Genomic DNA, 13,672 nt, shown 5'->3' with positions numbered 1-13,672 from the left:
CAGACCATTTTCAAGGTCTGGACATTATAGCCACGAGTACACTCACTATAACTTATCAACAGACCGTATTCAAGGTCTGGACATTATAGCCACCAGTACACTCACTATGACTTATCAACAGACCGTATTCAAGGTCTGGACATTATAGCCACCAGTACACTCACTATAACTTATCAACAGACCGTATTCAAGGTCTGGACATTATAGCCACTAGTACACTTACTATAACTTATCAACAGACCATATTCAAGGTCTGGACCTTATAGCCACTAATACACTCACTATAATTTATCAACAGACCGTATTCAAGGTCTGGACATTATAGCCACCAGTACACTCACTATGACTTATCAACAGACCGTATTCAAGGTCTGGACATTATAGCCACCAGTACACTCACTATAACTTATCAACAGACCGTATTCAAGGTCTGGACATTATAGCCACCAGTACACTTACTATAACTTATCAACAGACCATATTCAAGGTCTGGACCTTATAGCCACTAATACACTCACTTTAAGCTATCAACAGACCATATTCAAGGTCTGGACCTTATAGCCACTAATACCCTCACTTTAACCTATCAATATACCATATTCAAGATCTGGACCTTATAGCCACTAATACACTCACTTTAACCTATCAAAAGACCATTTTCAAGGTTTGGACCTTATAGCCACTAATGCCCTCACTTTAACTTATCAACAGACCATATTCAAGGTCTGGACCTTATAGCCACTAATACACTCACTTTAACTTATCAACAGACCATATTCAAGGTCTGGACCTTATAGCCACTAATACACTCACTTTAACTTATCAACAGACCATATTCAAGATCTGGACCTTATAGCCACTAATACACTCACTTTAACTTATCATCAGACCATATTCAAGATCTGGACCTTATAGCCACTAATACACTCACTATAATTTATCAACAGACCATATTCAAGATCTGGACCTTATAGCCACTAATACACTCACTTTAACTTATCATCAGACCATATTCAAGATCTGGACCTTATAGCCACTAATACACTCACTTTAACTTATCAACAGACCATATTCAAGGTCTGGACCTTATAGCCACTAATACACTCACTTTAACTTATCAACAGACCATATTCAAGGTGTGGACCTTATAGCCACTAATACCCTCACTATAACTTATCAACAGACCATATTCAAGGTCTGGACCTTATAGCCACTAATACACTCACTTTAACTTATCAACAGACCATATTCAAGATCTTTACCTTATAGCCACTAATACACTCACTTTCACTTATCAACAGACCATATTCAAGATCTGGACCTTATAGCCACTAATACACTCACTATAATTTATCAACAGACCATATTCAAGATCTGGACCTTATAGCCACTAATACACTCACTTTAACCTATCAAAAGACCATTTTCGAGGCTTGGACCTTATAGCCACTAATACCCTCACTTTAACTTACCAACAGACCATATTCAAGGTCTCGACCTTATAGCCACTAATACACTCACTTTAACCTATCAAAAGACCGTATTCATGGTCTGGACCTTATAGCCACTAATACCCTCACTTTAACTTACCAACAGACCATATTCAAGGCTTGGACCTTATAGCCACTAATACCCTCACTTTAACTTATCAACAGACCGTATTCAAGGTCTGGACATTATAGCCACCAGTACACTCACTATAACTTATCAACAGACCATATTCAAGGTCTGGACATTATAACCACAAATACACTCACTATAACTTATCAACAGACCATATTCAAGGCCTGGACATTATAGCCACGAGTACACTCACTATATCTTATCAACAGACCATATTCAAGGTCTGGATATTATAGCCACGAGTACACTCACTATAACTTATCAACAGACCGTATTCAAGGTCTGGACATTATAGCCACCAGTACACTCACTATAACTTATCAACAGACCATATTCAAGGTCTGGACATTATAACCACAAATACACTCACTATAACTTATCAACAGACCATATTCAAGGCCTGGACATTATATCCACGAGTACACTCACTATAACTTATCAACAGACCATATTCAAGGTCTGGACATTATAGCCACAGGTACGCTGACTTTAGCTTATCAACAGACCGTATTCCAGAAATTTCCAGATGTTTTTATTTTTGCATCATTCACAGTTTTGCACCCATTGTTAAAGCTTAAGTTTGGAAATATTTCAGATGTTTGGCAATTAGTGCTATCAAGTTTGTGAAATCATGACAGCAAGACGTAGTATTTTCTAAACATCTTATATTTACATATGGAAATTTCCCCATATATGCTATATAAAGATGATGCCTGTGAACTGGAGTGCTAAATTTTGTTTGAAGAATTTGTGGTTTCAAAAGCAGCGATAACTGACAACTTCCACAATGGAAGTCACACATAGAATTATCCTCTAGAAGCAAAATAATTTGAATTTGAATTTTTAAGGAAAGGAAAGCAACAGAATATAAAAACAGTAATAGTTACTCTCCATGAGAATAAAAGAATCAATTTTGAGTCCATGGTGCTAGCTTCTTTGCCAAACTGTTACTTACTTTCCTTAGTACAGGATTGTACCTTATTCCTTTTCCATTAAAATAATTTGATATTCATTTTATGGTTGTACTAAGCAAACATGTTTTGCACATACAGATTTATTTCATCCATTTTTTGACCTCCTTTAGTTAAATATTGTAGTAGTTGTGATGTGGAGCTGGGTATTGCCTGCCATGTTGTATCATGATACACATAACGATTATGCTTGATATGATAATGTGTCCCAGTAGTATCACATACATACATAGACTGAAAAAACTATACAAATCAGTCCATGGTGCCTTTATTTAATATTCCAACATCTCAACCATCTTGTTCTCTCTAACTGCTGTTCTAGGTATGTGTACTGTGCATTTCTTGTTTTTTCATCTGGTCATCTCAAGATCTGCTGACATGTATTGAGTAGAATTGCAAAGCTGGAATGACATGAACAGTGGGTTTTTTTGGGGGTGGGGGTGCTTTTGTTTTTTTGAACATGAGTTGCCAGGATTTTACATGTTCCCCTAAATCACCACCTGACCAGGTGCATGGGTCATTACCTTAAGATTATTTTCCATCCTGAGCTTTATTCATGTTCCTTTACTTAGACACAATACACACATTCACACACTCACAAATATTGTACAAAAAACAACTCATTTACAAACTCCAAGCTGTTTTGCATTGCCTGTTTATTTCTTTGATGCGGAAGTAAAGAAAAATCAAGAAATGAAACCAAAACATAAAAGTTGACCAAAGGGTCCACTTTTTTGTAAACTCATCAGTTCTGTTATTCACTTTAGCGACATTTTTCCAGCCTTTTTGTATGATAAAGCAACTTTTATAAGTCAAATTTAGGGTTTTTAATGCACAACATGATCTGTATATCATATATTTCGGAAGTAAGATTAGAAAGTTGACAAGATCATCAAAGTTTTTACTTCCTATAAAGACATCTTTTCATGTAATTTTAACATTTGGTTCATAAGTTTGGATCCATTCAGCAAATAAATTCAGAAATTTTCAGTAACTGAACAGTCATAGAATAAGTGCTGAATTTGTTCTGTTCACGCTTTACAGAAGGTGTGTTTATCTATAGTACTTAAATTAAAAATTTTGAAAAATAGGTTTGTGGCAATAGTTCTGTGTAGAAATTTAAGATTAAAGCTAAGCAGTTTTTTGTCTTTGTACAGAGTTTAGCCAAAACACAAGAGTAGGACCATTCATTTACACCAGTGGTTCCCAAAGTGGGTGGTACTTCCACCTTAGGGGCTGTGGGATTACTTAGGGTTCACTACTGTTGATTAATGCTTGTTACAGCGTAAGGTAAGGGGGCATTGAGGATAACGGGGCGGGGGGGGGGGCAAAAAGGAGTGAATTGTTGTCGAATATTACATGGAAAGTATTTCCAGTTTTAAAAAATCCTTTTAATTTTCTTTGTCCATTTCCTCTGATATCTTTGAGATAAGAGCAATGTACCGCTTAAAATTATTGGTTTGTGTTGTTTTATTGCATCAAAAGTTAAAAGAGATCCTTGTGCATCGAAAAGTTGTTTAATAAGTATAACACCATTTGTTCTTCACCTTCTGTATATTTTAAAATGCTGAGTGACATCCTTTTTTCTTACATTGTATTTGCTTTTAAAATCCCTTTTCCTCCTGGCGATATTGACTTTTGATTCCGAATTTGAAAATTTCACGATTGCTGGCTTTGGGAACCATTTTCCCCAGGGATCTGATGTATTGCAAAATATCCGTCTCATCTACTACATGGCCTGTTACTTTTTGCACCATCTCTGCAAATGTTGCTCTTACATTCTGTGATTCAGGGAAGTTAAATTTTGATGTTATTTTTTTTTTGAGTATTGTTCAGCATGGTACCGCTTAAAATTATTGGCTTCTTTAGAGCAATCTCCATTATATTTTAATTTCTTCCTTTAGCTTTTGACTTTCTATCCTCAGGTCCTCTAATTCTTGTTTCAGCCTGTTATTTTCAAAGTTCACAGACTCAGTTTTTTTCTTGACACTTGTTTTGTTCACAACTATTAATTTACACTTCTTTCATTAGATCGACTTTACATTTATTGAACAGCTGGGACACTATGTCAGATATTAGGATACTTAACTCCTCTGGTCAGTAATAAATTAATGGCAGTGTTTATTTCGAGAAATGTCCCTCTGGAGTAGGGCAACACTGCTCACTTCTTACTGTCCAAATCCCCAGAATGAGCTTGTAGCTGACCTAGTTAATGGCATGCTGCTTTCCTTTCTAGTACCCAGGAAACTAGTGTTCAGGGCAGACTGAACAGTTTTCTTGGCATTACTCATTTTGCCACAATAAGCTGGACAGGTTAAAAGAGTCCAGCACAGCTTAATGCAGGGGCCTCAGTGGAAGCAAGTAATGTAGTTTGTGTCATTGGACTAGAAAGGGGATCCTCACAAGAAGGTAGTACACAGTATACACACAAGAGAAAGAAAACTCGCTTTCAAATTTATAAAATCCATTTTTTTAAAACAAAAGACACATAATCATTCTCATAGATATTAGTCTGAAAATGAATCACTATACCACCCTGTGAACTATGTAATACCACCAACATCTGAGAGAGAATTTTTGCTAACTGCAACCCTGGTGGTCATCTTGCTCTCTCCATGTTGAAAAAAGACCAAAAAACAAAAATAAACCTTGGGTTTTGTTTGTTTTAATGTAATCTGTCATTGGACAGTCAATGGTAGGCTCTTGATTGTATTCAAATGGAGAGGGGCATGTGTTTATTTAAAAAGACTTTATATGCACTTTTATGGAAGGTAGATTAATAGTCACTCTGTAGTAAGAGGTAAGTGTATAAATCCCAACAATTCTCAGGAAGTGGAAATATTTACCAAGATGAATCAAATGTACTGAATTCAATTTTTAAAATACTTTCAAGGATTGATAATTGATATATTGTACTTTACAATTCACTGAATGTGAAAAGAATGTGTAACAGTTAATTAGGTAGATAAAGTAGGTACAAGGATGTGCACTAAAATTCACTGAATGTGAAAAGAGAGTGTGGAGCAGTTAATTAAGTAGATAAAGTAGGTACAAGGATTTGCACTACAATTCACTGAATGTGAAAAGAGTGTGTAGCAGTTAATTAGGTAGATAAAGTTGGTACTAGGATGTGCACTACAATTCACTGAATGTGAAAAGAGAGTGTGTAGCAGTTAATTAGGTAGATAAAGTTGGTACTAGGATGTGCAATACAATTCACTGAATGTGAAAAGAGAGTGTGTAGCAGTTAATTAGGTAGATAAAGTAGGTACAAGAATGTGCACTATAATTCACTGAAAAGAGAGTGTGTAGCAGTTAATTAGGTAGATAAAGTAGATTCATGGATGTGCACTATAGTTCACTGAAAAGAGAGAGTGTAGCAGTTAATTAGGTGGATAAGTAGGTACAAGGATGTGCACTACAGTTCACTGAATGTGAAAGAGTGTAGCAGTTAATTAGGTAGATAAAGTAGGTACAAGGATGTGCACTACAATTCACTGAAAAGAGAGAGTGTAGCAGTTAATTAGGTGGATAAAGTAGGTACAAGGATGTGCACTACAATTCGCTGAATGTGAAAAGAGTGTAGCAGTTAATTAGATAGATAAAGTAGGTGCAAGGACGTGCACTACAGTTCACTGAATTTGAAAAGAGAGTGTATGGCATTTTCAAACCAGCCGTATTACACAGGTGCAATTGTTAACAGAGTGGTCAAAGGTAAATTACTCCCCGATCCATATGAGGTAAGCATAAAAAACTGAGTACTATTTTTTTATCCGCAAGTTGATAAATTGCAGCAGTAAAAGAGTTACAAGGCAAAGTGTGCATAAAAATCTTCAGCTTTCTATTATTATACAGCATTTATGTGTTGTTTCTCTTCCAGGTACTATGCATCCATACCCTCCACCTCCAATGAGCAGACCTCCACCTCCAATGCACCCATCATCTATGGCAGGGCGTCCTATGCCTCCATCTTCAATGCCTCCATCATCAATGCAACAGAACAGAATGCCAGGTAAACACTTAGTAATTTGAGGGTAGATGGGTAGGTGGATGTTTCACATGTTATTATTGCCACAATGGCATAGGTAAATAAAGTTTTAACTGTCAGCAGGCTTATATTATTTGCTTTTGTGCTTTATATTTATTCAGCTTTGAGAGCCCTGGAAAAGGCGTGAGTGTCATCTATATCCATCCATCATGTACATTAAATCCATTTTTGCTGAACAAATGTTGAAGGATTCATTGAATTGAAATCAATCTTGGCCATGTGTTTAATCTCAATGAGACCTAGATTTTGTCATCTCCTTTTTATTCTAAGGGAAGATTTATTTGAAGTCCACTTGATTTAAAATTACAATTCAGCATAAGTTTTAATGAGCTTTCTACGAACATGGCATCAAAGCAATAAAGACTTTAAATAGCATCATTTGTATATGTTGCGAGACATACCAGCCAAGCATAATTCATAAATACATGGAGACAGTTCACATAGGATTTAATAGCAGCAATAGCTTACCCATAGCTATTGTTGAGCTTTCTTTTTCATGCCAAAAAAAGGCTTTGTGTGTTTGATGTGCATACATCCTCCCTTATAGTGAAGTATTGTCAGTATGACACAATTCCTTGTGCAGCTTGCCTTGTTGTTGGATGTTATGTGCAAAACAAGCACAAATAGTTAATCTTTTTCAAGGATGTTGATGTGATCAGACATGCACTAGACAAAATTTGCCTGTTGCATTGTTTTTTAACTGCAATTATGGTCTGGCATATTCAGTAATTATCTCTGATGGTGTTACATTATCTGTTTGACCGCTCCAGTGGCCATGTGGTTAGAGCATCTGCCTTGGATGTGGAAGGTCATGGGTTCGATCCCTGGCCAAGTCATACCAAAGGCTTACAAAAATTGTACTAACAGCTGCCTCACTTGGTGCTCAGCATTAAGAGGTTAGTGTTAGGACTGGTTGGCCTGGTGTCAGGATAATGTAGCTGGGTGGAACATCATGCTACACATCTGCAGCATGATGCCCCAGTGCTAGACATCACTAAACTGCCACACTGCAGACACTGTAGCGATAAGACTGACAAATCGTTAAAGCTATGTTAAAAATCCAAATCACACACACACACACACATTATCTGTTTGTTTTTTCCAAATCTTTACATGGTAACCTTTGTTCCTCTTGGGACTTGTGGTTACTTTGTGTACACCTGAAGGGGTTGGATACACTGTCAGAATCATTTTATATCAAGGTACCGGTAAGTCATTTATGCAAGGAATAATGGCGGCAGCTTGCTCACCAGATGCTGCATATTCTTCAGTCTTGATTGATATCACAGGAACCACATAGTCGGTATCTGTACTTGGTATATGATTCATTGCTTTGAATTCTGTTCATATTGTTATTGTATTTATGTATACTTCTTTTTTTCAATATGAGTTTAGAACACACAGAGATTTAACACACTGATAACTCTCTTTCTTACATGGAAAAAGACGTAAATTTATGCTACTGTTTACTGTCTAGAGATAACAGGGGTACTCCATACGTGGTACATACAAACAAGGCAAGTTATACGTGATATTATAAATATTTTAATTTAATTACTATAATAAAGGAATAATATCAGCACTGTTTGGGGGAAAGTGTGGCCACAAGTAGTATTCTTGGGACACTCATCCAGAGTATTATATGTTTCAAATGTACAAGAAGAAAATTGTTTTACATTTTGTAAATCATTGTCTGCAGAAAGCCAGAATCTTGCAGACTCTGGCTGCACTAATCAGAGAAAGAAGAATCTCCATTCTCCTTCTTTATCAGAATTTTCTGGTTCTCAGTTACTGAAAATAAGGGACCATTCATTTAGTATGTATGCAAAAATCTGGCAAAGCTTACCCGCCCCCGCCCCCCTCGTACACATACATACTTTTTTACACACACCCCACCTGTGTACACTATATGCCCCCCCCCCCCCATTTCTGTGGATCGGCCTATGTTGAATCCATGCAGAAATGATCATGGATTAATAACATTAACATGTTTAATAAAACAGATTGTCCACAGATGTTGAACGGCTGGCTGCATCTAAGAAATAAGCTGCATAACTTTAAAAAGTTTTCCTTGTGTCCGCTAAAATTCAAACATCGACTGAATGGGTTCAGTTTAGCAGGTTACATATTAGACAAATTATTATTGAGGTTTCACCCCCCCACCTCCCCGTTTCCTATGTGTCTTCTGACCAGAATACCCCTCCCAGCACTTTGCTACCTCTCATTAAGGAAATATAGCAACCATGCCAATCTCTTCTCAGCTTGTTCTTTTAATATGCTGAAAGAAGCATCATTGAACCCAGCCACTCTTGAACACATGCTGGAAGCTGTGGCCAAAACATCTTGGCATGCACTTTATGTTTTTGTGGCTTTGTCGGCAGAACTTCTTGACATCAGCCATGACGTTGCTTTAGACTCGTCAGTGGTATTACTTGATAACAGTAAAGACATCCTTATGGCTACTCTGCTTGAAGCCAAGAGTCTATTTGAAGGCCTCAATCCTTCCATGGTATCTCAAGACTTGTTGGATCATCAGCATAGATTCTTCATATCCTCTCCTGGTTCATTGCAATCTGCCAGGAAATGTGTCAGTGTGAATCACCATCAAGGGCCTTTTGCGTAGTTCTTTAGGCAGACACAGCCACAGTCCAATAAGCAACCACAAAATGGACCTCACCCTTTGTGCCCATCTGGTTCTCAGAAACCAAAAAAACAGACATACCCGATGAACCTGGAAGAAGGAGACCGTTTTCACAGCCCCGTCTTTTCCCCAATGAGGGGGCAGTGGTCAGCCCTAGGGACTTGAGCCTTCTCCTGCTGCACATTCCTTTCCCAGGCATTCCCTTCAGAGCCTGCCTAGGCCTCTTTTCCGAAGCCTGGTTAAGCGTCATGGACGATGGTTGAGTCCTTTCACTAGTGAATGAGGGGTATTGACTCCAGTTTCAGAAACTACCTCTTCTATCCAGGACCCCCATCTTTCGTCCCCAATCCAATCTGGTGAAACTGAGGGAGGAAGTACACATCCTTTTACAGTTTGGGCAGTCAAGATAGTTCTGAAGGATCAGTTATCTGTCTTCTATTACTAGTAACATAATGCTGATCATGTGTGATAAAACAAATTAATGATGGAATAATTGCCATATTCTGTCTTCCCACCCACTTATGATGTCCCATGAGTAGTCTTGTCCTGAAAAAGATGAGAACTATGGCACATATCCCTTTGACTTGACCAGCAGACTTGGTCTGTTGTGTTTATTCTTCCCAGAATCCTCTATGGGAGGATGAATGTCTATTACAAGATGACGGTAAATTCCATCCCAGAATAATAAAGCTATATAATACCAAGAGGTAAATATTTTATGTCATTAAAATATTACCCCCCATAAACTACATTTTCACAAGGTGGTGTGATTTGAAAGCCTTGATACCACAAATAGCTATCTTCCTTTAGTGATTTTTTGTGGGCTTCCATTGATCAGAGATGACAGTCTTTGACTTTTACCTCAATGACCTGTCATTCCAAATCCCTCCGTTCATCCTCGTGGGATCATTTTCAGCACCATAACAGGCTCCAGGGTTGCTTAGCAGCTCTGTAATGATGCATGTTATGTTAATTCTTCTAAGTTTAGCCATTTTGTTATCTTTCTTTACACTGCACTGATTTACCATTTGCTAACCCTTAACCGAATCTTGCACGTAACTTGAAGCACTATTGTGTGTGTTAAGAGACCAGAGTAAGGGCCATCTCAGGGGTAAGGGGATGTAACTCTGTCTGCCTTTTACCTATTTCCCTAATATATTATGATCAGCTAATGGATATAAAAAAAAGAAATAAGTTTTGGAGGTAAATTATGTTTATTCAGCAATACTTACGTGTACCCAATCATAAATACTGGCACGCCCCAATTGTCCATAGTTAATCCCTGGGAGAGCATGTACATCTGCACCAGTAATAACTAATTGGTAATCAAGTAAGTCAACTTTTACCTAATAAATTGGTTTCATTTACTGATGCTTCATTGTTTGCATTCATATGATTATTGTACATTTTATGTCCTCATTACTGTATGCCACATTGCTTTGTCACCAAGCACGACTGTTAATCAGTGCAGTGTACATATAGGATCTAAAACTTGTAGCATTTTTTTTACATTAAATTGATGAATTTTAACATTCTTGAATAATAAAATACAAAATATTGTAATTATAAAACCATATTGTGAAATTTGAGCAATAAATTTCATGCTGTATTAAATCTTCATTACACAGCACCACCTGGGATGCAGGGTCCTCCCCCACCAGGTATGCAGTATCACCCTGGACCTCCTGGGCCGCCAGGTCAGAACCAACAGGGACCCCCTGGTATGCATCCTCCTCCTGGCATGAGACCCCCACCACCAGGCTGGCGAGGCCCACCCCCACCCAGAGGAGGACCACCACCATATGGCAAGTTCTTTGACACTTTATATACAGCACTATACACGCCCTTTTTACATACCTGTCATATTATGTATCTTCAGATTTAAGTTAGGTGAAATCTGAAACTGCAAGATTCTGGTCATAACAAAGTACAGCTTTGGAATGATTTTGATAACATCAAGCTTTCCCATTCAGTAGATGTAATTTCCTTCTAATATTAACTCGTTAAAATTTTCTTACTTAGGGAAGGTCTTCAACCCATCCAATACAGCTCAGCTATGGCATGGCAGACCTGCCAACTCTTATGATTTTGATTAAGTATTATAAAAATGACAAATTACGAATGTACGGAAAAAATTAAAAAATTATTCTTGCCAAAAAATCCGGATAATTTGTTCATCTGTGTTTGATTTGGATTTAGGTTTCATGAGAAGTAGTGGAATTAGTCAGGGAACCAGACTAACTTGACAGCAGTAACTCAGGTGCTTTAAATTGCACATTTTTTTATGTGAAGCATCTGCATGATCATACTGTTGATTATAGAATTTTTTTAAATGGCATCCTGCAATTGATTCATGTTGAAGACGAAATGGAAATTAAGTCACTTAAAAAAATATTAATAATTAGCACAGAATAATAAAAAGGAATATTCAAATTCTTGTGAATAAAAACAGAAAGGGACACAATTGTTTATTAGATATCACATGTCAGTTTGAGTATGTCTCTTGGCAGGTTATGATTTTTATCAGCATGTGAAATGGACAAAACAAAAACAATACGTAAGTTGAATTGAGAAATAGCAACAAGCCATTGATCTGCATAGGTTTCAGAACTGATGTTTGTGCAGCTATACTAGTGGTAAATAAGGTCTACATTTACTTTACAAACTTTTTAGTTGAACATAATGTTTACCATCGCTGCATGTTTCAAATACCAAACTTTTAAATACGTTTTCCCCTTTTACAATAGCAGTTTATGATATTTTATTACACCTTACTGAAAACTGGTCAAACTAACAGAAAAAATTCAACTACCTTACTGACACAGTCTCATCAGGGTTGGCAGGTCTGGCATGGAACTATCAATAAAACATAACAAATCTCTGCACAATATACTGCAAATCATAAAATGTTATTGCGTATTACATTTTTGTGAATTTACTGAGAAAATTGATTATTAAATAGTTTTATTCATGCAGGTAGCAGTATTGTCACATGATATGCATATTGCAAACAAATAAATCATATATTCTCTGTTTACTGAAATAATCCAAAATTATTTGAAAAATTATATGATGTACAATTAATATTCTTATTGTCTTGATATCAGGTCCTGGCCCAGGCCGTATGCCCCCTCCAGGCATGAGAGGCCCTCCCCCTCCTGGCCCACCTCGAGGACCCATGAGGGGTCCACCACCACCCAGAGGTGGACCACCATTTCGCCCTCCTCCTCCAGGCATGCGAGGCCCACCTCCACCTCCACAGTACTGAGTGTTACAGTTCAGGCATATGGATGAAATACAGAGTCTCAGCTTGTGATACGTGTCTGTAGTAGTTGTCAATATATCTTAAAATGACTGTCAAAATTGACAAGAACTGAATAACTTGTCAGAACTTATTTGACCATGGATGACCGTTGTGTTTTCCCAAATAGTGATACAAAAATCTGTTTCAAAAGAATAAGTTTCTTGTTCATGTAAACTGTGATTCTTTTACAGTTTGCATTCATTGTATTGAACTGTTGTAAAGAGAATTCATTTCTCTGTCATAACCCAGATAACACTAACCACTTTTGTTTGCCATGTTCATATTATGTCCTTTTGCAGCACTAATGATTCAATGCGAGTAATATTCAGTGTAGCTATATCATCTTTGGGGTAGTACATGTACAGAATTCCTCAAATTGTCTGGTTTCAGAATTACCATCTTTTCATATATTATGTTCATTTCAAAATACAAATTGAATTCTACGTATTGTACACCAGAAAACTTTTGTGCATGATGTGAAGGAAAAATTCCTCCATCAGTTATAGATCAGTAAAAAAAACATTTGAACAAATATTTACTGAGGGATTCTTTGTATTGTATATTGAGTCAATTAGGAGTTATAGTAGCTTAGTTGGTATTGTGTGGGATTCCTAATCCAAAGGTTGCAGGTTCTGTGCCTACTCAAGTCAGAAGGTTGGCTGCCTCTGTGCATTCTTGGGAAAGGCAGTATTTAAACTATACCATTAAATCAACAAAAAGAAAGAAAACAAATGCAGTCTATCAAACATAACACAGAAGTTCATACCTGTCAGTACTGGGATATATTGTGTTTTAAAAAATGTTTTAAACATGCTCATTAAACATATGTATTATAAGAAATAAATTGATGTCCATTTTTTGTTGCTTATTATTTCCTTAATGTAATTGATATCTCATGCAGACAGAGAATTCCTCTACACTGTTTGTGTGCCCTACCTGCTTGAAGTGGCTGTATCTGAATTTAGTCCTGTCTATCCATTCATCTATTTCAGGATATTATCACATTGTGCAAAGGTAGACAGATTAAATTTGGTTGCCATGTTTTGTATGCATATGTAGATGATCTAGTTCAATTTTTAGACCAT

At 37.0% G+C, this 13,672-nt stretch overlaps 1 protein-coding gene across 1 annotated transcript in view; it reads left to right on the top strand.

Annotated features, from left to right (window-relative positions):
- Positions 1-13,444, top strand: part of LOC149781452 (uncharacterized) — a 35,913-nt gene extending 22,469 nt beyond the window's left edge. The window contains exons 8-10 of the mRNA XM_089935537.1: positions 6,475-6,606; positions 10,912-11,088; positions 12,391-13,444. Coding sequence (XP_089791663.1) covers positions 6,475-6,606; positions 10,912-11,088; positions 12,391-12,551 — 470 coding nt within the window. The 3' untranslated portion in view covers positions 12,552-13,444. The remainder of the gene's footprint in view (positions 1-6,474; positions 6,607-10,911; positions 11,089-12,390) is intronic.
- The last annotated feature ends 228 nt before the right edge of the window (positions 13,445-13,672 follow it).

Source organism: Sinohyriopsis cumingii, chromosome 15 (assembly GCF_028554795.1).
Source record: "Sinohyriopsis cumingii isolate HCF-2022 chromosome 15, ASM2855479v2, whole genome shotgun sequence".
Lineage (NCBI taxonomy): Eukaryota > Metazoa > Mollusca > Bivalvia > Unionida > Unionidae > Sinohyriopsis > Sinohyriopsis cumingii.
The sequence above is the reverse complement of the archived record's forward strand: the minus strand, read 5'-3'. Positions and strand labels throughout refer to the sequence as shown.